Source organism: Podospora anserina, chromosome 2 (assembly GCF_000226545.1).
Source record: "Podospora anserina S mat+ genomic DNA chromosome 2, supercontig 2".
NCBI lineage: Eukaryota > Fungi > Ascomycota > Sordariomycetes > Sordariales > Podosporaceae > Podospora > Podospora anserina.
In genome coordinates, this window is record NW_001914858.1 from 3,262,532 (window position 1) to 3,288,027 (window position 25,496).

At 52.8% G+C, this 25,496-nt stretch overlaps 7 protein-coding genes across 7 annotated transcripts, besides 2 other annotated features; 3 read left to right on the plus strand and 4 right to left on the minus strand.

Moving 5' to 3' along the window:
- Positions 1-1,521: 1,521 nt before the first annotated feature.
- Positions 1,522-1,595, minus strand: a tRNA (tRNA-Val).
- A 498-nt stretch (positions 1,596-2,093) lies between these two features.
- Positions 2,094-3,818, minus strand: PODANS_2_9320 (uncharacterized protein; the record flags this gene model as incomplete). Its single annotated transcript, XM_001911704.1, has 1 exon — positions 2,094-3,818. One exon carries the CDS (start codon positions 3,816-3,818, stop codon positions 2,094-2,096), a length of 1,725 nt encoding a protein of 574 aa, XP_001911739.1.
- A 964-nt stretch (positions 3,819-4,782) lies between these two features.
- PODANS_2_9325 (uncharacterized protein) lies at positions 4,783-5,400 on the plus strand (the record flags this gene model as incomplete). Its single annotated transcript, XM_001911705.1, has 1 exon — positions 4,783-5,400. The coding sequence occupies one exon, from the start codon at positions 4,783-4,785 to the stop codon at positions 5,398-5,400; it is 618 nt and encodes a 205-aa protein (XP_001911740.1).
- Positions 5,401-6,521: 1,121 nt separating this feature from the next.
- Positions 6,522-9,320, minus strand: PODANS_2_9330 (uncharacterized protein; the record flags this gene model as incomplete). Its single annotated transcript, XM_001911706.1, has 3 exons — positions 6,522-8,485; positions 8,535-8,951; positions 9,086-9,320. 3 exons carry the CDS (start codon positions 9,318-9,320, stop codon positions 6,522-6,524), a joined length of 2,616 nt encoding a protein of 871 aa, XP_001911741.1.
- Positions 9,321-11,553: 2,233 nt separating this feature from the next.
- On the plus strand, positions 11,554-12,671 carry PODANS_2_9340 (uncharacterized protein; the record flags this gene model as incomplete). Its single annotated transcript, XM_001911707.1, has 3 exons — positions 11,554-11,620; positions 11,682-11,955; positions 12,014-12,671. 3 exons carry the CDS (start codon positions 11,554-11,556, stop codon positions 12,669-12,671), a joined length of 999 nt encoding a protein of 332 aa, XP_001911742.1.
- Positions 12,672-12,861: 190 nt separating this feature from the next.
- PODANS_2_9350 (uncharacterized protein) lies at positions 12,862-14,850 on the minus strand (the record flags this gene model as incomplete). Its single annotated transcript, XM_001911708.1, has 1 exon — positions 12,862-14,850. A coding segment is annotated over one exon (1,989 nt), but the record flags the coding sequence as incomplete, so codon positions are not given.
- A 303-nt stretch (positions 14,851-15,153) lies between these two features.
- Positions 15,154-15,283: a sequence feature (rRNA 5S pseudogene?).
- A 135-nt stretch (positions 15,284-15,418) lies between these two features.
- PODANS_2_9360 (uncharacterized protein) lies at positions 15,419-16,114 on the minus strand (the record flags this gene model as incomplete). The annotated part of the gene is made up of 1 exon (XM_001911709.1): positions 15,419-16,114. One exon carries the CDS (start codon positions 16,112-16,114, stop codon positions 15,419-15,421), a length of 696 nt encoding a protein of 231 aa, XP_001911744.1.
- Positions 16,115-19,075: 2,961 nt separating this feature from the next.
- On the plus strand, positions 19,076-22,450 carry PODANS_2_9370 (uncharacterized protein; the record flags this gene model as incomplete). The annotated part of the gene is made up of 4 exons (XM_001911710.1): positions 19,076-19,311; positions 19,458-21,487; positions 21,541-21,708; positions 21,768-22,450. The coding sequence occupies 4 exons, from the start codon at positions 19,076-19,078 to the stop codon at positions 22,448-22,450; spliced, it is 3,117 nt and encodes a 1,038-aa protein (XP_001911745.1).
- Positions 22,451-25,496: the final 3,046 nt, after the last annotated feature.

Below are 25,496 nucleotides of genomic sequence, written 5' to 3' on the forward strand. Positions count from 1 at the left end.
GGGGGGGCGGTCGAAGGGGGGGTCGAATTCCTTGAAGGCCATCTCGAAAGACAGGGCCTCGCTGAGGAATCGAATTCAGGTGTCCACGGAGCCTTGTTTCCAAGGGGCATTGTTCGTTGCCTGATCCGGGCTGCCTACGTCTTACCCGCTGAACCATTTGACCATTCCAGTTACCAAATGAGTGCGTAGGCAGTTGTTGGAAGTTGGTTGCGAGAGGTGGTATGTATACCATAGTCTGGACAGTCCATCCTGTCAGCGAGAGTCGCTCTGCTTACTCTCGCAGCAACCGCCACCATGTCTACCGAACAGTCTCGCAACTCGTCGCCCTCATGGAGTGCTAGTAATCTCCATCTTGCACCCGTTTCTGATTCTGCTTTTCCCAGCGCAGCTAAAATACCATCAATTTCCGCACTCCCCCCACCGTGCTCTTCCCAACCATTTCCCACCACATTTAACCCTTCTCTTGTATTCCCGATCCCTCCTCCGGATAATTTACCTCACAACCACAATATTTCTAATCTCCTTCACAGCCGGCCTGCTGACCACCTCCCTCTCCATCGCCCAAAACCTCCTCTCCTAGCCAGTATCAATCAGCCCCCTCCTTCTCCCCTCCGCTATTTTGTCCATCACCAGCCCCCGAATTATATTCTTATCTAGACTCTTTCTCTTCTCGCTCGCACCGCTGGGAAGGGACTGTCAAGGTCATTTAACGACTTGGTAATAGCGAAAGCAGTGCAGGGAGTAGCGATGGGAATGGCGGTGGTTGATCCAGGTTAGAATTATTGGGTGGCGGCTTTTCCGGCGCAGATATTTACATCCTGTGAGTCCATTGTTGAGTCTTGATAAGACAAAGATGCTGACATTGGCCGATCCTATATTTTGTCTGAGCTTGATTGTCATCTCACTACAGTTTGACTTGGAGAGACTTGGGCCGGAGATGGAAACCGTTGGCTGGCAGTTCATTCATCACAGCGGCGCAACTGGGGACATCGATCGAAATGATGGCGGTCATCACACCAGCAGTAGGTGGTGAGCAACACCAGATTACCCCTATTAAAAGCCGGAGCTACGCTCCCCAAAACTACACCTAACCAGTAGTTCTCCCCCTTTGAGCACGAAGTCCTCGACATCAACCCGGGAGAAGAAACGGAAAGGCTGGACAGTAACAGCAACGCCAGGGTGATGAGCAGCAACTCAATGAACGAGACTATTATTATAAGCTAATAGGAGAGTGTCATGTTGAGGGTCTGATGTATTATAACACTTCACGGACAAAGAGGTTAGAGGATGGGATTATACGCTTGGTGTAGCACGGGATGGTGTTTTTGCGCTGGTCAACCTCTCCATGCATACAAGATTTACATGGTTCCTGATAGCATGAGCAATATGCTGTACCTCTCTTACATATCCGCTGTCACTACACAGTACATTCTATCTTAGTGAAGGCTGGAAGGGCGCTGGTGTTCCAAAAAATGATGATGCCTGCTGGGAGAGTGGGGGACAAGCAAAATATCAAGCTTTTGATTTCGTCCAGGCTCGAACTGGAGACCTTCAGTGTGTTAGACTGACGTGATAACCAACTACACCACGAAACCTCGTACTTTAATGCTGCCAATGTGAGAAAAAAGTGTATACATATGTTAAACTAAACTCGATGTTGGAGGTTACCAAGATACTTCAGTTTTGAGCCACGGAGCCCCTGAAGCCCCTGAATCCCAATTCCCACAACCTGCCAAACAGTAACACAATAAAGCTAGGCGCAGAACTATTTGCATTGCTGTCTAGCTTATCCCAGTGGCCTCACTAGGTTTAAGGACATATAAATTTATCGTTGCATCCTAGGGCGTTTTTATTATATGACTAGGTAAATTATCATCCCGCCTACAGAACCTTTCTGCGGTTGTTTGGTGAAATAATTCCCTTGCCAGCGGTGCCTCAAATCCCGTTATGTCCACCAAGACCCTTTCTACCCAGCGAAGTCGAGCTGAACGGCACACGAATCCCAGAATTCTGCCCAATCCTGGAAATGATCCAAGCACTCGTGTGCTGCGTGATCAAGCAACAAATGCAAGGCCTTGTATCCAGCTAGCTGCCTAAGCATCCCTGCGAAACGCATACTTCCAAAGCCCTCTAGGAGGCTCCGGAAGACCAGACTGTTCCTCCCACAGCTCATCTCCCCTCACCAACCGCTCAACCTTCTCCTTCAACTGATCTTCAAACACCCTGGACCTCTCCTCCTCCCAAAATGGGTCCTCAATCGAGTAAGTGTGTTTGCTTGGTTCGACCAAGTTGGCGCAAAACCTGGCCAAAACCGTGTCAGAGGAGGAGTTCGGTTGACCCCAGAGTCGAAGGGGTGTGATGATACGATGGTATGCTTTTATAATGGCGCCGCCCTGCTCCGCCGTCATGTCAACCCGGTCGTCCGGCGCGCCCCAGTCGCTCACATCGGCCATCACTACGCGGAGCGTCAGCCCGCGCAGGTTGAGCTTGTCCTTGGCCCAATCGACGGTAACGAGCCAGTCCTTCTGTGCGGACGAGTCGTCCTGAGGCCAGACTTCCCAGTTATACGGTGGGAAGACTACTTCGAGAGAGCGGAGCATGTCGAGGCAACCCTGGGGAACGACGTCGCGGAGAAACTCGCTCACTGCGAAGCGATCGAACGGGTACTGGCGAGGCGACAGCTCCTCGTGGTTTGGCACGTCCGATGGGGAGGAGGAGTCGTAGTCGTGCACGACGAAGCGGTTCTGTGAGAAGAAAACCACCTGGGCGTCGAGGTAGAGGGTGCGGCAGATGAGAAACAAGTCGGTTGGGGCCGCCCAGCACCGGCAAGAATCCGAAGCGGCGGAATGCTGAAGACGGCAGAAGCAACCAATGGTCCAGCATTCGACGAACTGGCATCCGTTGTGTACTTCAGGAGGGCACGATGCGCCGTACTCGCACCCGACGCGGCACAAGGAATATTTCCTGGATGTTCGACCTTGCCTACTCCATGTGACCTCGTTCCACGGGGTAACGAGGTCAGTATACTCGAGTATGCGGAGACGAAGCTCTTGTGGAAGCTTGAGCAAGTGACTGGCTAATGGCGCCGTCGAAGAGGACAGGCACGGCTTAGTGAGCGCATCGGGTGCCGTCTGGGTGATGCCACGAGCGTATTTGACGGCGACATCGGCAATCTGTTGAAGCTGGCTGTTTGTCTTCCGGCAGAGTCGAACGTGGCAGTTGGCCAATGGCGATAGGAGCTTTAGGGGCGCCACTGCCAGTTGAGCTGCCTCGACATCGTCTTCCTGAACGTCACAAACGAGCTTTATTTCCAGAGCTCGGGGGTTGACATGAGCCGACATGTAGGTAGCCGCGTCCGTCCACTCGGCAAGCATATCCTTCGTAGATGAGACCGAAAGAGTGGCCGGGGCTTGATGCAGGCCGCCATGGGCGTGGGAGCAGTAGGTCTGGCCATCGTAAGGGTATACACGTAGCAAATGGCAGCAGTATGAGTGGTTGCCGTCTTCAGGTTGATGGCACGAAGCCTCATTCAGAATGACCCTGAGTGAGGTTAAAGACGCCAAGGACCGGGATGTAAGAGATCTCAAAGGCGCAAGGGAGTGAGGGCTGGTGTAGCGGATGATGAACCTGTTCCTCGAGTACAGCAAAGTAGATGCTTCCTGATAGATGATTTTGCAGGAAATCAATAAGCCAAAGAATTCTGTTTCCTGGCCGTTCAACCTGAAAAAGTGCGGGTGATAGTCTGCCAAACCAACCCATTCATAGATCTGACGGCGTATGTCAGGAGACAGTCGCAAAAACGGGGGAGTGCACTCCATGCTGTGATAATATTGCTGTTGGCTGGTATGCGAAAGCGGTCCGGTGTAGGCTCAGGTAAGGGACGGTCAGAATATGAAGAAAGGGAGGTGTTGGGAGGAAAGTGTACCTAGCCTAGCTGGCGCAGGCGGCAAAGAGTTGTCATTGATTTTGGGTTGCCAGGGGTCTACAGTTGAGCCACTCATGGCAGTGCTAAAGGTGGGGCAAGGTAAGGTAGCGACTACTGAGCCAGTAAGCGACCTCAGGTGCCTCAAGTGTGTACCTATGTCTTTCGCCCGTATTGCGGAATCCGGGCATCGTGTTCAGGGTCGGTGTGCCGCGACGTCAACACCAACGTCACGGCGGGATGCGATGGATATGTTTGGTTTCATCAACGTCTACAAATAGACATATTGGGCTTCAGCGACCGCATCGTGTGTAACATGCGCCCTAGTAACACTGCTTGCTAGATTCAGCCCCAGACCTGCTCGGCCAACTCAAGCACCGCACAAAGGCAGGACAATGTCTCACATCGTCTGGCTGCCGCTATCAATTCGTAATCTAGGTGCTGTATTAGATACTCTCGTGACGGGACGGCCTGATGGCCACTTCCATGTCTGCGGCAATGGCCTTACGCCGCCGTCCAACCCGTTCGTTATGAGCTAGTGTTTGAGGTGTCGAGGTCTAAAAACAACTACCAAGGTCTATCATGAAGATATTCCCAACTCAAGTACCGCGTTCAGCAGTATAAGAACTCAAGAGGCAGACTGCATATCACAGCTTCTATCCTCATCACTACTCACTCAACACAGCATCTTCTTTGTCAATCCCTCTCTCATCATCATTCTCGCTAGCCGAGAATCAACGATCTTCGTCAACAGGTTCTCATTATCATTTTCCGCTCCCATCGCTAAACGAGAAGCCATCACCCTTACTCTCTAAACACTACTTTTTTCCATCAATAACCCCACCCCCCCTTTCTTCAATATGGCCAACTCTATGACCAGACACGACAGCGGCAACAACGCCACCTGGACCAAGATCATCGTCTCCAAGACGGACTACCGCGACATCATGTGGACCGACCTCCTCGAGATCGCCGAAGACCACTGGAAGTGGGTCCAGGCCCAACCCGGCGCCTACACCCGCTGGGAGTCCTGCCTCGTCGCCGCCCTCTTCCTCCCCTCCACCAAAGGCGGCGTCATCTTCTTGTCTACCATCCCCCGGGGGAGCAAGCACACGGAGATGATGAACGGCGCCCGCGCCGCCCCGGCCTGGTTCCACGCCACTACGGGGGGCACCAACCGCAACACCAACCTGCAGCTCCATGCCGAGGATGGCGCCGAGTTCCTCTTCGAGACATCACCGTACGCCAGGGGCATCGTCAGCAGGAACCTCCAGTACGTCACCCCGGATCGCGACAACGCGCACAGCCGCATGAAGCTGGCCGTCTGGGGTCGCCATAAGACCTCGCCTGCCCAAGGCGAGAGCATCGCGCTGTGCACGGTTAGCGAGAAGCAGCCCAAGTGCCCGGCTGTGGCGCGGGCGCTGAATATTGCCTACTGCGAACGGTACAAGGTACGGTTTGAGCAGCAGCACAGATAAGCAGCTTGTTATCCTCCTACCTTGGCAGTGGTAATGGCTTAACGAAGCAGTGGAGAGAAATGGGTGGCGGTCTTTGGAGTTGGGCGGTAGCATTTTGTTTTTGCTTTTTTGAATTTGGGATAGACGGGATGATAGTATGGTTCTGGATACGAGTCTGGTAATGGTGGGATTATAATGGCTGGCACCATACAAGTTGGATTAGCTAGATTAGGTAGCTTACTGGATACTCTTAAATATTTGGATAGATATCTGCACATCAGGCGCGCTCTTAGGCCCTCTTCCAACTTTCACTGGACTTTTGTGCAACACCACGTTTCTGGATTTAGTGACTGAGTTGAGCCTTCGCTTTTGATACTAGAACGTACCTCTCAGTTCTTATTTTGCTTCAGGTACAGTACAAGGAATCCGTACACTGTGAACATACTTCTTTATTTCTTAACTTTCATATTATCAAACATTTCGGGAGATTCCTAAAGGCCTTAGAAACAAGTCACACAAATACTAATGACAGAGTGAGAGACAGATAAAAGAAAAGAAAAGGGAAAAAGGTGAAGAGAAAGAGAAAAAAAGAGAGAAAAAAAGAGAGAAAAAAAGAGAGAAAAAAAGAGAGAAAAAAAAAGAGAGAGAGAAAAAAAAGGAAAAGAACATCACCCTCAAACAGAAACAATCCATCATCAAAACTCCTCACAAATAGACATCTGCCGAAAGGCCTATTTCAAAGTTTGAACCACGCTTCAGAGACCTTTTCATTTCCGGTAAAATCTTTGTGTCTCGCTATATGTGCAATGGGTGCTATCATGACTTTTGCCCTACTAGACTCTTTTCCCTACCCACTTGACCACACGACCATGTGCTGAAACAATATCTCGGTGAAGTCAAAACAAGAAGTCTATGAGATCAAGGATATTGCGACCTGTATTTCAGGACACCCATTCTCAACCTGGTCTGGCGATGGAGTTTGCAAAGTGCATATGCGTGTGGATAGGTATATAGGTAAGATACCTTACGGAAAGAGCTTTTCTAGCAGGTAAAATTATGCGAGTATGCAAATAGTTTGTAAAAATATACTATGCTTAGTTCCCGCCCACAGCACAAAAATATCCACCTCCTCTCACTCCCACTTAAACAGGCGGCACCCTCCCCCCCTCACAAACCCCCGTATCCGTATAACAAGCCGTAAACAACCTATCGCTCGCCTCCCCAATCCAAACCGTATACCTCTTCCCCCCAACCCCCGGCACAACCCAGTTCTGCAGCTCCGTGTCCCACACGCTCAAGTCCTTCCTGGTCAGCTCAACCGTCACCGTCTCCTCCTCCCCCGGAGCCAAAACCCTCGTCTTCTCAAAGTCCCTCAGCTGCACAACAGGCGTATCATACGGGATCCCCTCAGGATACTGAACATAAGCCTGCACCGAAGCCCGTCCCGAGAACGTATCCCCAGTGTTCTTGACCGTAACTGGGACACGGAAAGCAATATCCCAAAGCGCAGGATTACCCCCCTCCCCGCCACCGGCTGCGGGACCGGGCTTCTGGGCGGTGCTGTACCCAGCGGGATAGTTATACTTCTTCACCCCGGCGATACCAACAGCGTAGGCGTTATCCGCGTCGTTCTTGTTGAGCCAGGAGTAGAGGTACCGCCAGATCCTGTTGAACCCTTCCGGCCAGTACGCCTCTGAGGCGGGGGGGATTTCGGTCGAGTACACCGGCGTTGAGCCCTTGGGGGCACGGGCAGGAGGAACCAGAGACAGTGGAGTGACAGACTCGATGGTGGCATCAAACGAGAAGTTGGTGTAGCTGAGACCGTGGCCAAAAGCAAAGCGGGGCCTGATCTTCTCCTTGTTGAGCCAGCGGTAGTCAATGTACAGGCCCTCGCTGTACGTGTCCTGGACCTGACCAAAGGCAAAGCCACGGAGGTTGGCGATGCTGTCGGGGAAGTCGTTGGCGCGCTTGGTGATGGAGTAGGGAAGGTGACCGCTAGGGGAGACATCGCCAAAGAGAATGTTGGCCAACGACTCGCCCGCTTCTTGACCGGGAAGGTGCTGAAACAGGACGCCCTTGACGCGAGGGTTGTCGATCCAGGATTCGAGATCGAGAGGGCCGACGGTTTGAGCTACCACAATAACGTTGTTGTACTTCTCGGCAGTCTTCCTGACCAGCTCGTCACCGTTATGCCACGCAGCCAGCTTGGCACTGTTGCGATCACCGTTGTTGCCCTCAACAGTGAACGAGTTCTCTCCAGCATCGGAGGTGATGAACACGATGGCAACGTCATCGGGCGACGGTGTAGGGTGGAACCAAGGGAAGCCGTCGGTGTTGAAGAACTTGACGTCGGGAACCCGCTTCCTGATAGCCGAGATCGGGTCATCCAAGTAAGGATAATCGGCAACACCAGAACCCCAGCCCATGCCAAGTGTTCCTTTGTTGCAGGCGCGGTTCATGCAAGCGTTGGGCCCATCGGGGTTGACCTGGGCAGCAGTACCGAAGACATGGAGAGACTGCGAAGTCGTCAGGGGAAGGAAGCTCCCATTGTTCTTGAGAAGGGTGATGGCATCCTGGGCGACCTCTCTGGCGATCAAATAATGATCAGCCTGAACATTGACAAACCAGTTCACCTGACCCTTGGGGGAGAAGAGAGCTGCAGGATAAAGCAGACCGTCACGGTCACGGGTGTTTGACGAGAAGTTAGGCCTTGGGTGGTCCCTATCCTGACCGAACTTGTACCATGTCGCGACGATTCTGGTGACCATGTCGTTCAGTCTGTCAAGAGGCACAGACCCGTTGAGAACCGATCTGCTGAGCTCATAGTGCCAGTTGCTGAAACCAAATAGGGGAATGTTGGTGTCACCTGGCATGTTCATGTCGAGACCTGCCAACGCGGAGTCGACTCCGGAGATGTGGGACAGCCAGTCAGACATGACGAAGCCCTGGAATCCAAGCTCATCCTTCAAAATACCGTTGATGAGATAGCTGTGCTGAGAGCAAGCAGACCCGTTTACAGCATTGTAAGCTGTCATTGCCGACCCAACACCGGCATGGACGGATTCGGCAAAGGGCCACAGGTAGAGCTCGTGCAGAGTCCGATCATCTGTGGGGAGTCAGCCTTTTAGTCCGTCAAAGAGCAAGAGTCCACTCACCAATATTGGCGCTATATCCAGGCTGGAAGGGGTTGTACATTCTATACATCTCCTGCTCGTTGCCGATCAGATGCTTGATAGTAGCAATGATGCCTTGTTCCTGAACGCCCTTGATCGTCAGGGCAGCAGCCTTGGCTTGAAGAACTGGGTCAGATCCAAAGCCCTCCCAGTTGCGGCCACCCAAAGGCTTCCGCCCAAGAGGGCCTACGGAAGGACCCAGATAGACATTTGTGCCCTTGCCGCGATGCTCTTCACCAATAGCAACACCACGAGCATAGATCAGCTTCTTGTCAAACGTTGCACCAGTGGTGATGCCAGCAGGAAACGCAGTGACGTTGTCAGCCGACGACACACCCAACGCAGAGTCCTGAAGACACATGCGCGGGAACCCCAATCTTTCTGCGCTTCCAGTATTTCCTACGCATGGACTAGCGTATCATGTGTTAGTCAAAATCAGAAAAACGTCTCATTAGGGTGGTGGCACTGACCCTATTCACATGTCAGTCAGTCTCTTGTGCTTTTATATAAGCCATGTCTGGTTAATAACTCACCCATAAAGATGCCAATGCCTGAGGTGATGTTGGTCTTTTCAGCCAAGGTCATCTGCGAGACCAAGGCTTCGGCCTTGCTGTAAGCCTCTTCCCACGAAGCGACCCATCCTCCATGAGGCGCTGGATAGTATGGGGCAGCGACGAATCCAGGCGGAACAGGATCTCGAGGCGTCACGACGCTGGCGGCAAGAGAGGTGGAGGCGAAGGCGCCCAAGACTAATGAGCGGTATGCCATGTTGAGTATCTACGCCGGTGAAGCCCTCGCGACGGGATATCGAGCACAGACGGCGCACGTATTCCAAGCTCCGGGTTCTGGGACCTGAACCTAGGAGGCTTGAACCGAAACGACAGATGCAAGCTTGCGGGGTTGGCAAAGCAGAGCAAGCTGGCCGGCGCGCCTCCCGACCTGGTGGTTATTAATGCACTTCATGTCTCGGACGACTCCTCTTTGACGTTACCTTCCCCAAGGTCAGTCGTCCAAGATGGGGGTATTGGGCGCCACAAACACATGGCACCCAAGGAAACACTCTGTAGCATGGTGGAGGCTGAACCAAATAACGATGGTCAATACAAGCGGGCATAAACCGCTTTGAGATTACGGTGTAACCGTCTTTCCCTCGATCAGGGAATCGTCGACGCGTTGGAGCGCTCTCATTCGTCCGCGTAGCCATCGCGACCCAGAGATCAGCCTCATAGGAGCAGCCAGCAGCAGGCATCACATTGATGATCACATCCTTCTCGAGGCCTGCATAATCGGTTCCTGAACATCCCTCTTTGCTGAAATATTGTCTTGGGCACTCATTTTCCACCCTCACCGGCATCGTAAGGTAACGTCAGGCAGCATAAAGTATGGGGGAGGTAGCTGAACTGGAGCAAGACTGAGGCGGGGAACCTTGCCCGGCCCGCCGTCCTGCGGGAGTGACGTCGTCAAAAGGCCCGTTAAAGGCGGGAGAGTCGCATCCCCAGATCAGGTGGTTGCCATCTGCAGGTCCAACAAGGCAGGTTTGGGGAAGAGCCCCGGCCAGAAACTCCAGGTGGGTGATCAGATCATAAGCATGTGCTTCTTGTTGATATGCTCCCGCGTATATGACCATGTCCAACGGTCCGCGTATCGTGGGGTACCAAGGTGAGCCAGAGACGATTCAGATTGTTCGGATGGGCGCGATGCAACGTCGAGGCGGATTAATCCGTCGAGCGAGTGAATTCTCCCGAAGCAGTCGGCTGTGGTAAGCGATGCTTGGCCAGGTAGGTCTGTGGGTCTGAGGGTCCGCATGACTTGGTCTGTTTTCTTTGGAATGTTTTGGCGTGGTTTGGGGTGAAGATGTGTGAAGATGCTCCCAAGAACACGGGGCGCAGAATGGCAGGTGTTTTCTTCCTGTCCTTTTCTCTGCAAGCGATGTCTTCGGCTGGGTCTTGGCTCTTGCCGGAAACCTTCCCCCACACGGCCCCCCCTAGAAGATGGAACTATTCCTCACAGGAACTCGTAAAACAAGAGCCAACAACTCTCGCTGCATCTCCTTCTCTTGTCTTTTGTTTTGGCAGTTGTCTTTTGGAAAGCACCTCGTCGTCTGTTATCGCCTCGCCGGAGTCGCCAACCATCCCATGTAACGCAAGACGGACGGTCTGTGCGGCAACAAGGCCTGGGCTCAGCGAGCCGTCGCCGTTTAAGCGCCCTATCGGTTCCTGAATATCTTCAGTGCGCACGGTCGCCATGACGCTATTCAGGGCATGAAACCACACGGGGAGCATGGCACAGCCCGCATATCGCGTGCAGGTGGACGCGGGTCCGCAGAAATTAATTTGTTCTTCAACCATTCTTCTTGCCTTCCAGTTCCTTGGCGATTTCCATTCCCGCGGCCAGTCCTCAATGCTAACCTGGGTCGCAGCGTAACACGTTCCCAATCATGGCTCATCCGTGGTTCACGGCATCTCGCCTGTTTTCCTCCATGATCGCCGTCGAATATTGCTTCATGGAACATGTGTATGGATATTCTGGAGAAAACTATCAGTACTATCGATTACAAATCCTCTTGTTCTCCGCTTGCCATATCGTGATTTGGTAGGGGGCTCACCTGGATAGGAAGTTCCACGGTTCAAACGGCCATCTCCCCACCACCGATTCTAGCCTGTAGCCGGCGTTGCCCTCCCTTTTCGGTGAGCACGGCGGGGCAGAGAGACGGATATTGATCACCACCGTTCCTGAACTTATCGCTAGTCTTACTCGGCTATCTTGTGCTTATCCTAACCCCCTTGCGTGATGCGAACCCTTGTGGGGGGCAATGAGACATCCCCCCCTTCTCAGGATGTATTCCCCCTGCCCGGGAGGGCTGGCATTGTTGTTGTATGAATAGTATATAACAGCAGGGCGCATCGTGGTATTACCCCAGATATTCGTCCCAACCATCCCAGGCCTCTGTCTCTCTTTTGTATTCTTGGCCCTATCAACCTTCCTTTAGTTTCCAAGCATCATGAAGGCCTCCCTGTTTACCAGCCTATCCGTGGCTGCCCTTGCCCTTGCGGTGCCCCAGAAGCGGAGTGAGTCAATCATGCATCCACACATACAATTCAGTGAGCTATCCTGACCAACTCCTGATAGGTGTTCCCACCGCTGCTGAGCTGGCTAGGTTCAAAGTCTTTGCCGAGTATCAGGCTGCTGCGTTTTGCATGACCGAGGGCCAGCCTGCCGGCACCCAGGTCGCCTGTCTTGAGGGCCAGTGCAACACCCTGACATCGCGCAATGTTACCGTCCACTCATCTTCCTTCACCGGCACCATCTTGGATACTCGAGGCTTTGTCTCTGTTGACCCCGTAGCCAAGGAGATTGTCTTGACCTTCAGGGGCACCGTTTCCATCAGAAACTGGGTGGCAGAGTACGTCTTATCCACTTGTCTCTGTGTACCAACATCAGATCATCTAACACCCAAGCAGCTTCATCTTTGTCCAAGTCCCTTGCGACTACGCCTTTGGCTGCCTCGTCCACACCGGCTTCCTCGCCTCCTGGGCCGAAGTCAAGAGCCGTGCCATGGCCGCGGTCACCGCCGCCAGACAGGCCCACCCGACCTTCAAGGTCACCGTCACCGGTTACTCCCTCGGCGCCGCCGTCGGCACCATCGCCGCTGCCGACATCCGCAGGAGCCTCAAGATCCCCGTTGATCTCATCACCTTTGGCTCTCCCCGCGTGGGAAACAATGCGTTTGCCAAGTTCGTCACTGCTGGGGCTGGTAGCGAGTACCGCCTCACCCACGCCAACGACCCGATTGCCCGTCTCCCGCCCATCATCTTCAACTACAGACACACCAGCCCTGAGTACTGGTTTGATGAGGGAGCCGATGGTGTTGTGACTCTCGATGAGGTCCAGGTCTGCGAGGGGCATGCCAACATCCAGTGCAATGGTGGGACGGGAGACTTCAACATGGATGTGCATGGCTGGTATTTCCAGAGGTTCACCGGCTGTGCGCCCACGGAACAGCCTTTCAAGGCCCGTAGCACGCCCATCAGTGATGCGGAGCTTGCGAAGATTGTGAACGAGTGGGTGAAGGAGGACAAGGTGTTGGCCAAGAACTTGGAGCTGAGTGGTGAGGCGTAAATATCTGGTGGCGAGGGAGTGCGTGTATGATACCCTATGATCTTGGATATGAATCATGATAATATTGGAAGATTTGCAGTCTCGGGGAACTGAACCGGGTCCTTGGGTCTGGGTGCCATGTTTCATGCTGTGTGACGATGGATGGTTTAATGTGGGGTGATCAAATATGTGGTGGTCCGTCTCGGGATATCTATGCCAGCCATATATCTTGAAACTCTGAATCATCCTCCATCGCCTCGCCGTCCATTATACTGTAAACGTAAGCTGCTCCAACCATATGATGCACAACATCTCCTCCCTTCTGCGTCACAGGCCTGATAACAAACGGCACATGCGCACCGGGGAATATCACAACTTGGTCACCGACCTGGACGTCCTGCAGCGTGGTCCCCGGCCTTCCCGTGCTGTCAACAAACGAACGCTGTCTTTGGACCTTGCAAGCACCGAGATACATGAATAGGTCATTGGGTAGCTCTGTTTGCTCCTCGTCATCTACATCGGACCAAGACTGTTTCTTGCCTGTCAATATCAAGGTTTCAAACCCGGCGAGAAATACTTCTCCCCAAAGGCCATCGTCCGCTCGGGCCGTCCCGTCCACGTCAGAGTCGAGAACGGGAACCCGCCAGACGTTCTCGAGAGTCGAGGTTAGGAATTCCGAGTTACCTGCGAGAGAAGCTCGGTACGTCTCGAGCATATCGATGAGTTCAAACAGCCATTTTGTCACAACTGCGTACCACTCTGCCGAATACTTCTGGACGGTCATGTCGACCAAGGTCTTCCCAACGTTGGCAACTCGGCCAACTATCCGCCCGGGAAGAGAAATGCGCGGCTCCCCATACGCAGCCTGACCGATTTCGGATCTTGCTGACCATTCCTCCCAACTCGTCCCCTTGGTGGCGTGATATAGGTTGTTTATAGGATGCCGATCCTCGACTTTGACTGCAAGGGCGGTGAGGAACTCAGATGTCTGGTCAATGACCCATGATGGGATCGCAGCAGGGTGATGCTTGACGCTGAACAGTCTTTGGTAGCTGCTTAAAATGTTTGGGCCGTACTTCATCAGCAAGACCTTGCTCACGTCGAAAGACGCTCTTTCCATGGTGTTGGTGCTTGAGTAATCAACCGGGATTTTGCAGCGATCCTCGGGTTGCACCATCCCCAGGATGCCGTATATCATGTCCCTCTCGTCGGTAGCGGCAACCGTGTTGGACTGGAAGGTCACCTCCAGAGCCTCGAAAAGGGAAAGTCCGGCCTCTCCTACGCCTCGTTCCTGGGCATTGATCAGGCTGGCCTCGTATTTCGTACTCGCCGCCTCGAGATGGCCAAAGATCCCGATGATGATGTTCACGGCATTGGCCAGGTTAGAATATTTGTCGTCCCCGATGCGCAGTACTCGGTGCGACACCGCCAGCAAGACAGACCAGATGTCTTTGACGTCTTCCCAGAGCACGAATTCATTCCCACAGAGAACCATCGCCGCCTTGGCGAGCACAACCTCCTGAACGACCCACACGCGATGCCACCACGGCCGGTCGAAGAATAATTTCCACAGAGCTTCAAAGTCGAGTCGACCATCTTCATCACCACCACTGTCGGCGAGCTCGACCACCTCCTCTCCCAAGCGGGCCATTCGCTCCTCGAACTGGAGGTCCTCCCGGTCAGTGATGGTCTCAATATTGATGTACCCTTCATCGGTCGAGTCCCGGTACATAGCCGCCAGTGTCCTGATTGTCTGGAACGCGCCCCCGTCCGGCTCGGGCCCGAGCCAGATCAGCACATTCTTTGCAAGAGAGTACACCGAGCTCATGAGCCGAACCTGCACGGCCTTTTCGTCGTTGTCGGACTGGTTGATGCAGATGGCGTCGATCCATATCCGCGCCCTCACCTGGGAGGCGTGAAGCTGGGTGAGGGCCGTGAAGAGGTTTTTGGTGACTTGGAAAACATGACCGTCGAGGATGATGGGCCGGGTGTCATTTGCGTCGCCCCAAACGTAGGAGAGAGCATTGTAGACCGGTGCAGGTTCGGCATCGAGGAACGCGTGGCTCAAGCTGAGGTTTATGGAGGGTGAGTCGCCTAGATTCTCATGGCTAAGGGGTGGGTTGACAAAGTTGAAAGTGAGAAGGCGAATCTCGTGTCGGTCGTGGTCAAGGGGCGTATAGGAAAACATGTTCATTGACAAGTTAGCGAATTGTTCTGAAGGGTATTTCTCATGATTCGCATGACATTACACAAGGCTTCTTTTTGGCTTCAAGAGGGGTTTCATGACGTATACCTGTTGTTTAGGCTATTGTACTACTTGGCATTCATCAGCCATCCCATAGCTAAACCGGTGCTTGAATGCTTGTCTTGGGGATAGTTCTCACCCACCAATTACAACCGTTCAAAATCACCAACAACACCCCTTTCTGTAGTTGTCAGCACCAAAAAAGCATCGCAGTACTTCCAATTGGATGGCAGCAGATAGAAAAGGTGAAAAAAGAGCCAAAAACATACAACACCAGGGATTCCCCAGTGGTCACCCACCTGAGTACTGGTCTGGCCCTTGGCAGCTTATCTAGGGGAGAGCGGACGGGATCCCGAGTTTTCTGCCAGGTATGGTCGTATGTGGTAGTTATAGCTAAAACTTGCTATTATGAATGGGAGCATGTCCATCAAACTACTTTCCCCTTCTCCCCACTCCCTTCTTGCCTTCCTAGCCAGTTCCCCAGAGCCGATTCTTAACATGGGCAGCCAACGTCGAGAAATACCTACGCAATAATCAGCTCCCTCTCTTTAAACTTACAATCCACAAACTTTGTTAATTCGCCCATGCCAACCCGGACGTATAGATCCCCAAACTCAGCAGAATTTTGCTTAACCAACAGCACATTCAGAGACTGCCTCTGCTCATCCTCTTCGTCCACATTCCGGGACACAACAACCGCCATAAAAGGGCCAGCAACCCTATCCCCACGATCAAACACCCCCCAACCAAGGACCTCCTCAACATCACCACCCAACAGAGCATAGCACGCAGAATGCTCCTCAAAATCGATCACATAAGCATGGATATCACAACCCACATTCCCCAACCTCTCACCAGAAGATCTCACCACCTCCACAGTCAGGCCCCTCAATAACAACCTCGCCTCTCTAACCATTTGATCATCAGGCATCACTCCAGACGGCACACCCCCTTCAATTTCCACACAACACTCCACCCTGCCCTCCGGAACAAACGGCTCCCACGCCACCGGTCCTTCCAACGAAGCCCAAGACCAACTAGGTGCTCGCCGCGTCCACTTGGTCGTCTCCCTCAACTTCACTTCCTCCATCGCCCGATTCCCATCCGCACGCCACATCATATTCACCGCAAGCATGTCACTCCCCGGACCCCCAGCAGCCACCCCTGCGCAAAACGAAATACTATTCCTCATATCCCTAGCCTTGACATTGGCAATCATACCTTCAACAGCAAATAACTTATCCTCGCCAAAGGTGAGCTCACACGCGGTGTAGTTCTGAACAATGGCGCACCACGCCCAGGCGGGACCGTGGGAAACGGAGGCGCTGCTGCCGAGGCGTTTGTCTTGATGCTGCGGTCACCAGTCAGTTACATGCATCAAGGGAAAGGGGGACGGTTGTTGATCTCACTGCTGCCAAGACAAGACCATCCTCAGCAACACTATGCCGGATACACTCAAAGAACAGCTGTCCAACAGAAAACAGGACAATTCTCCGGCTCAGATTTCGTTCCTGGAGGACCCAGCCCCTGCTGTTCCATACGCTCGCAGTGACGACTTTGTCAAAGGATGGGGTATGTGGTCCTACGAAGAATGTTCGGGGCTTTGTACGTCCCGGTGGTAGGTAAGAGAGCTCAATAACGGGCTGACATGGCGGATATGTTTATTCCCGTGGTGGTGTGTTCAGCCAAGTTCGACTTGAGGGTGCGAAGTTGTGTGGCTGCTGGACCCCAGCAGTAGCTCAACGCCGCGTATCGTCCCAGTGCATTCTGACGATCCGTCAGTTTGACAAAGGGGGTGTTGTTAGTCCCGACGTCCAACAGCCTGGTGGGAAAGCGGGTTGTGGATGATGTGTCTGCATCCGCTAAGGGCACAGAGTTGCACTCTGTATGGCTTCTCAGACAGGTTTCGAGCCATGTCTGGATTTGGCGGAAAGCTCCAGGGGAGTTTGGTGCTGGATGAAGAGCGTGGCCGGCAATATCCCCAGATAGAGCTGCATCACTTGATGGATCTGCCCAAGCGTGCAAAAAAGCTCGGGCGTTGGAATTAGTTACGAGAACTGTTATTACACAGAGCTCACGTCTTGTGTGTTCTACCCTGTGGTATTTGTCTGAAGACAGAAGTACCTGGTGTACCCTCCCTTTCTTCAGCTTGATGGTGGGGCACGAGGTTTTGATTAGCTCGTCAAGTATTAACTTGCAAAGCGGACAGAAACTTGAAGACTGCCCCAGGTCTTGATAGGTTCGGTGGCGGTAGCCGAGCTGTTGACCGGTGGCTGTTGTGCGTATGGATGAGACTGTAAATGGTGATACACCACGACAGGAATCGCAGAGGCCCGAGGTGCTTTCCGTGTTCAGAGAGCTCATGTTTGCCTGGTAATCTTGACACGACTCAACAGTAAGGTCAGGTATCAAAGGTGGTGATACTGGTTTAGGCTGGAAGCAAAGGAATAGACGCAAGTCCAACAACCAGACCAATGGTGCCTTTTCTCGCCGCTTTTTGCTCCAATCAAGTGACGGTTCCCTGTACTCTTTACTTGGTCGCTATCTACAGACAGCTGCGCCGCTCACAAAAAACTTACCCACGCCGCATAAAAGAATCAGCAAAATATCTCCACGGAACGTTACCACTATTGTCGATGTTGGTGTTTGGATGCAGCAACGTTGGTTATGGTGGGGCTCGGCAAGTTTCCCTTCCACATGACGGCACGGCACGATGATTTCCAGCCAGGGTTTCGGGACCCGGCAGCTGGACACGATGGCCCGTGCCAAGAACATTCCAACGAGAATCGAGAAGATCATCAAAAATAGATCCATCTTCACCCGGGAGGCCAAAACAATCGAAGATCTTTCAAGTTTCACTTCAGCTGAAGATCATGAAGATCGACCTGAAACCACCTGGAATGTGATGAGTTGGAGGCTTTGGAATCGCAGATGCAACCACAACAGTTCGGCATAAACAAACTGAACGAATCGACGGAAATCAGAACAGCCACCTCCACATCTCCTCCGCAAACCTCCTTTCCACCACCACGAACCACGACAAGGGTTGTCTTCCGAAGGGCACAAACGGGCACACGGGTAGGAGCAGATGGCGCAAAACAACGCCTTCTTGCATCCCCATTCCCGTATCTTTCTTTTTGCCGACGGACCCCTCAACGTCAATATTACCGGCCCAATTCCTCAGAAATGGATGCCTCGGACTTCGGCACTGGAGGCAAGTTTGAGAGGTCGATAAAAAATCCCAAAAATGGAAATGCAAAAATACCGCTCTGACCAACATCAAAAGATTCAGGTCCCCACTGTCCCATCAACGTGGCTCGGATCAAACCCCAAGCGTTCTAGGCTCTTGGTTGGCGTTCAATAGTGACAGCTTGGACAGGAGGCCATCATGCCAGTCACTTGTCTGCAGCCCAATCATCTCGGGGCGAAATCGAATGCCCATCCCCATACACAACAACTCCCATCTGATGCTGGCTCTTGGGGCTTCCCAATGTGGGAGGTAAGGTGTTTGCTGGTCACTGCAGCGAGTGCAGTGTGAGCGTTATTCCGGGCATCCAGTGCGGCTGGAAGCACTGATGGTGTGGATTGGCGGTGATGGAGTGATTCGAGATGAGCCCAGCCAATCACATCGGCTCCTTTCGGCAAGCAGCCCCTCTTGGCAGCTCTTGGACCCTGGGATTCAGACGAACAAGCACCCCTGTCCCCAATAATACGAACGTGGGAAGCGAACAGGGGGGGCCGGATAGGATAAGGCAGAGGTCGAGGCTTGGGTGAGATGCGGGATCCGCATTCGCCAGGGGGTCACAAGGTTCATGCAGGCCTCACTCCCAATCTCCTCTCTCAGCTCGTCGACGGAAGAGAAAAGAAAAACCGATATGAAGAACGCCGCTGCCGCTCACATCGGCCTGTGGGTCGACTCCTGTTCTTCTTCTTCTCTTTCTTCTCGAACACCCCGTTTGTGCGACAGAAGAGACGTTCAGTCTTTCTTCTTCTCGGGCATTGTCGTCTGCTGTTGTCCGATCTTACATACGTTCGCTTTCCGCCATATCATTCACTCGCTCACTCGCTCGAATCCGAGACGAGATCTCACACATCGTACAACCCTCGCTATATAGACTCGACATTTCCGTCATAATACCTAATGTTTTAGACAAGATCGCAACCAGAGAACCGAGACACAATGAGAACCAGAACCAGCAAGGGCTCTATCCTTGCCGGCCTGCTCCTGGCAGCGGGAGCGGGAACCGGCAGGGCGGATCCGACATGGCCCGCACCTACCGATCAGATGGAGGAGATTGTTTTCCAGCTTCAGGGCATGGACGGGAGTTTGTTCAGTGATAACATCACGCCTTGTGATAATGAGGCCGCTGGGCCGGGGAGGGTGACAGCTAGCGAGTGGCTGCGCGTTGCTTTTCAGTATGTGACTTTTTTCTTTGCGAGGACGGTCTTTGAAAAGGGCAAGAGAAGGGTTTATTGAGATTGAAGATGGAGGGGGTGGTTTTTGGAGAACTGGAAATGGGATGAGCATCCAACTTGAGAACAAATGCTGATGCAGACGACAGTGACATGGCTACCCACAACAGGTTTTTTGACCGGGGCGGTCTTGACGGCTCGTTGCAATTCGAGCTTAGAAGCTCTGAAAACACGGGCCCAGGACACAACACCACACTCCAGTTCTACGCGACATATTTGTCCAGCCGGTCAAGTCTCGCAGATCTGATCGCGGCCGGAGCGTATGCCGCCGTTCGCGCCTGCGGAGGACCAGTCATTCCACTGAGATTGGGACGCAAGGATGCGCTGACGGCCGGCTCCTCTGGTGTTCCCCAACCAGAGAACTCAGTTGGCAGTTTCGTATCGCAGTTCGACCGCATGGGCTTCTCCCAGGCTGAGATGATTCAAGTCGTGGCCTGCGGTCATACGCTCGGAGGAGTTCACAGGACCGAGTTCCCCAACATCATTCCCGCCGGCGTGTCCAATATTCCCTTTGATACGTCCAAGGCCACCTTTGACAACAGGATTGCCACCGAGTATGTGTCTGGTAACACCACCAACCCCCTCGTAGTTGGTCCAGCAATTGCTATCAACCGCCATTCCGATTTCAAGGTCTTCAACAGTGACGGAAACGCCACTATCAACACCATGACATCGCCCAGTGCTTTCCAGAGCATCTGCCAGACTGTTTTGCAGAAGATGATCGATGTGGTACCGTCCACTGTGACTTTGACTCCACCTATCGCTCCGTACACCGTCAAGCCGCAGGATATGCAGCTCACTCTTCAGTCCGGTGGCGCCAGCTTCCTCCTTACCGGAAAGATCCGTGTCCGGACTACCGAGATTCCCGGTAGCACCATCACCAACTTGGTTTTGACTTGGAAAGACAGGAACGGTGGTAACAGCTGTGGCTCTTTGTCATCCTGCTCCACGACCGCTACTCTTCAGGGTATTGCCAACGGTTTCGATGACACCTTTGCCTTCTTCCCGATTGAGGCTACCATCCCTACATCGACCGGCATCTCCTCTTTCACAATCACCATCAACCGCAACGATGGCTCGAGCCAGACATTCGACAACAATGGAAACACCTACCCCTTGTCGGACGCCGTTGTCTTGCAAAAGACCCAGAGCTGCCTGTTGCAGACATCAGGCCAACTCACTGTTGCGGCCGTTGTTCGCAACGATGTCGTCGGTGTTCCAGTGAACCTCGATATCGAGTATCAGACGCCCCGTACCGGTAACAGCGGCAACCCAGTCCCTGCCATCAACACAGCTACTGTTCAAATGACTGAAGGTGACTGTGTCGGTCCCTACACTTTCTACTCGGCCAGCTACACCATCCCCGGCGGCCGCAGCTACAACGCCAGAATCAGCATCACTGCTGGCGAGCACACCGATGACTTCAACAAGGCCAGCATCTTTGGCGGTACATGTGGCAGCTTTACAGGCACCCTTGCCTGCGGCAACATTACTGAGCCCGTTAGCACTACGAGCTCCTCGGCCACCGCCTCCAGCACCTCGACCTCGGTCTCGAGCAGCGTGGTCACAACCACGACTACCGGCAGCACCGGTGTTCCCACCCCTAGCATCAGACCCAGCGTTGGTGGCTACAGCTTTGTTGACTGCTGGACCGAAGGTGCTGGTGGCATCCGCGCTCTTGGCGGTGCGTCTTTTGCCTACGATGAGATGACTCTTGAATCCTGCGCCGCCAACTGCACTGGTTTCGATCTCTGGGGTACTGAGTATGGCCGTGAGTGCTACTGCGGAAACAGCCTTCACTCCAGCAGCTCCGAGGCTCCTGAAGCCGAGTGCAACATGCCCTGCGGTGGTGATCCGAGTGCCTTCTGCGGTGCTGGCAACAGAATCCAGCTCTATTCTACCACGGCCACACGCAGCACGTCTGCTACTCCCACGCCAACTGCTACCTTGAGCACCAAGCCTACTGTTGGTGCTTATGTGCGTGTTGGATGCCAGACTGAGGCCTCTGCCGGTCGCGCCTTGTCGGGGAACAGCTATGCTTCTGATGACATGACTCTTGAGTCTTGTGCTGCTTTCTGCAGCGGCTTCACGTATTTCGGCACTCAGTACTCTCGTGAATGTCAGTTCTCCAGACGAGATTAATTTATAGGGATATCACTGACATAACAACAGGCTTCTGCGGAAACACCATCAATGGTAACAGCGCTTCTGCTCCCGATGCGGATTGCAGCATGACCTGCGCCGGCGACCCCTTCTCCTACTGCGGTGCTGGCAACAGATTGGAGCTCTACATCCTGGAGACTGCGTCCACCTCAACCACCGGTGCCCCTCCTGTCGAAGGTTAGACAGATCGCCTTTTTCCGAATCTTGGACCGACAATTTCCTAACATCTTATCTAGTTACGACCACGGCTACTGCCACTGCCACGTCTACCACTTCTGCTGCCCCCACAGGAACACTTTCCCGCGTGCCTACCGTTTCTCCCTATAGTTACGCCGGCTGCTACACCGAGGGCACTGGCTCCCGCGCCCTCACCGGAAAGAGCACTTATGACTCCGAGATGACCCTCGAGTTCTGTGCCAGCTATTGCTCTGGTTACAAGTACATGGCCACCCAGTACAGCGCCGAGTGCTTCTGTGGGAACACGCTTCACTCAACTGCCACTGAAGCCGCCCAGGGCGACTGCTCCATGACCTGCGCCGGCAACGAGTTCCAGTATTGCGGAGGACCCAACAGACTCGAGCTGTACGTCCAGGAGGACATCGAGGCCCCAGCTGCCCCTTCCCAGCCAGAGGCCGTTGGCAACTGGACCTTCTACCAGTGCAGAACAGAGGGAAGCCCAGGACGTGCCTTGGCTGCCGAGACATACGCCGCTGACACCATGACTCTCGAGTCTTGCGCCGACTTTTGCGCTGGCTACACTTACTTTGGTACCGAGTACGCTAGGGAGTGCTTCTGCGGTAACTCTTTTGGTGTTGGCTCGATCGAGGCGCCTGCGGCAGAGTGCTTCATGACTTGCGCGGGTAACGGATCGCAGTTCTGCGGTGCTGGTAATCGTCTGAGTATTTACCAAGCTGCTTAGAGCAAGTGATCAGGGTGTTTGTTGGGTTGACGGTTTTTTTTTTTTTTTTGGTTTTTTTGGGGGGTTTCATCGTGTATATATTTGTTTTAGTCTTGCCCGTACATTAGGATATCTTGTGATCTAGGTGTATACTTCCTGGTACTTTTGAATACCTCAAACATGCAAGTTTGTAAACAGACAGATCACCAACCTCTCCAACATTGACTGATCCAGACATTGGCAGACGTATATGTTTTTGCTCACTTGACACTCAACAACCAACCTATCCAATCTTCCGGTTTTTGTTCGGTTGACCCAAACCACCCAAAGCAAGGATCGCCATGAAACCTTTGTGACATGCCGCATCACATCACATCTCTCAGCCTCACCTTCAATTTGTTGCAGACCGTCTTTTCGAATACTCGATCATCAAACCAGTCTCAGCAACTCCAACAAGTTGCTGGCTTACTACTTTTACTAAACCTCCCAAGACCCCCTTGGCAACCACACAAATCCAACCCCAAAACCTGCTTCCAACATGCAAGCCAAGCGTCCCCTTTACCTACCTAGCGACAAAACACTCTAGGGATTTTCCCGGGAAAACCTAAATTCCCACTCCTCTTCGTGTTCGTCGGGTGTCAGTTGTCATCAATCAGTCAGTTGTTTTGCCCCAAAGTTCCAGACCCAGACCCAGACCCAGAACCCCTCACGAGTTAGTAGACCGGAGCCCCCTCCGCACCAACAACTGCTCCGCCCAGACTTTTTTTCCCCCACAGGGCATTGATTGCTTGGCAGAGACATGACTCTGGGGAAGATGGGGTAAGGGGCCAAAGAGGGAAAGGGCTCATGTGATGACGGATATGAACAGCTTGTTGGTTGACAGTGACGGTTGGATGGTAGACTACTGTGGTTGATATCACCAAGCGAAGAAACAGAGAATAAAGAGTTGGATTGGTGAACCACCAGGAATTCGATCGTCACATAGGTAAAATGCAGGTTTGAACAAAGCACCCAAGAACGACTTCTCCTGCCTGCCCCATGTCAAAGGAGGGGGCTGCACTAGGGAGCCCAGAGAACCAAAAAGCTGGAGGAGAAAAAAGCTGGAGGACAGGCGGAGGTATCCGTACCCAAAGCTCCACCAAACTTTGCATGACAATGCAAAGTGTGCTAGCTTTGGGCTTGGTTCCCCCCCCCCCTTTCCGTGTCCTTTTCCCCAGCTTTTTCTCTTTGGTTTGGTTTTGGGCAGCTAGCTAGGTGAATCCATGAATCGTTAATTAGATCGCCAGCAGGCAGAGCGAGTTCGGTTCTCGGTCTTGTCAATTCATCAGCCTCAGTCTGTGTGTGTTCGTCCGGTATTACACTACCTACCGAAGTGGTGAAAGTACCTTTTAGTAAAGTTCGGTACGTACCTACCCAAAGGGACAGAACAGACAGACAAAACCGGCCGGCAGATGCAGAATGTCTGAAAAGGGAATAAATGACTGATAAGCATCTGATTTTCTTGCTTTTGCATACATACAGCAGCATATCGATCGTTTCGGTTTACACGCCTACAGACGCCGCACACCCTTCGTCTGTGTCAATTGCAGTGACATCCAAATTGATGAGATCTAAATCCCCATCTCATTGTTCACCTCGTGGTTTCGCGGTTTTTGTTGCAACAACAGGTGTGTTGTTGTGTGTGTTGTTACCAAAAACTCTCTCGCCACTGCGCCATGGCCTAGCCTCCTCCACATCGATGGGGTCTGCCCAGCAAAGCTGAAGCTGGAGAAAATGGATCCCCCCCCCCTTCCATGGATCAAAACACAAGAGATATCTAGAGAAGGTTTGACGTGTCTTTCTTTCTCGCGTCCTCCGGGGCCGTGATCCACCACTTCTCCTCCGCCGCCGTTGGCCAATAATTTTCCCAATGGTTTTACTTGAAACTTCCTTGTCACGGACACGTCCACACCTCTTTTTCTTCATCGTCAATGAGAAGATCCTGTGCTTGGAAAGTCAAGCTAAGAAAACTTGACTAGCTTCAACACCACTGAACACACCCCCCCTCACCCCCCCTCTTCCGCATCTCTCCCACCCAACTCCCGACCCCGACCCCGACCGCCGGGAAACTACGGAGGTGGGTTGGGGTGAAAAATGGAGCCCTCTTGGCCCCCGGGGATTAAGTGGATTGAGGCAAGCGGTGCGGACATTGCGGAGGAGGAGGCGGAGGGAATGGCGGGCAATTCAGTGGAGAAAGCAAAGTTGACAAGCGGGGAGAAAGGCTCAGCCTCTTCATCAGGAGAGGTCCACGCAACACTCATCATCAAGATCGCACACAAAATTGACCCAAACCAAAACAAACTTGTCGAAAAAACAAGGGGCAACAAGCCCACCTCCATCCGCAAAACCTGTCCAGGTTTTGGATCCAAGGTAAGGTACTGCTCCCCGAGAGAATGAATACCCATCCGATCGCCGATCTTATCAAATCATAAATCCTGCCGAAGAAATACATGTACCTACTACAGTCACGACTAATAAGAACCAACCAACCCAAAAGAGAGAGAGAGAGAGTCCTGCACATCTTTTTTTTTTCTAGAAAGAAAAAAAATCATCAGCATACCTGCTGCAGTAAATAAAATCCCTAGTTTCAATTTTCGGGTCGGGGTTACGCTCGGTAGACGACGGAAACAAGGCAAGTTAAAACTGAAATACCAACCAAAAATACGGCAAGGCAAGGTAGTAGCCATGGCGTGAAATAGCCTCTTGGCTCTGTTTCCAGGCGGCGTTTCTGAAATCCCAAAAAGGGTGCGTGTAGAGAGCGAACATGGTGAGGGGAACAAGGTGAGGATGCACCTTGATAAATCCGTCTCCCGCCTTCGCTTCGACGTCTCTCTCTCGTCATCAGGCGCTAGTACTGAACAGTGTTAGAGGTTGATCAATTTCACGTGTTTTTCTTAGTGTGAACTTGCTTTTTGCTCTTGGAAAGAAAAGACAACGGTCGTTGGTTGCTACATTGGGGGTAGTAGTGCATGGAGATACTTCTGACTTGTATAAAGGTTTGACATGTCTAGTTTTCTCTATGACCACT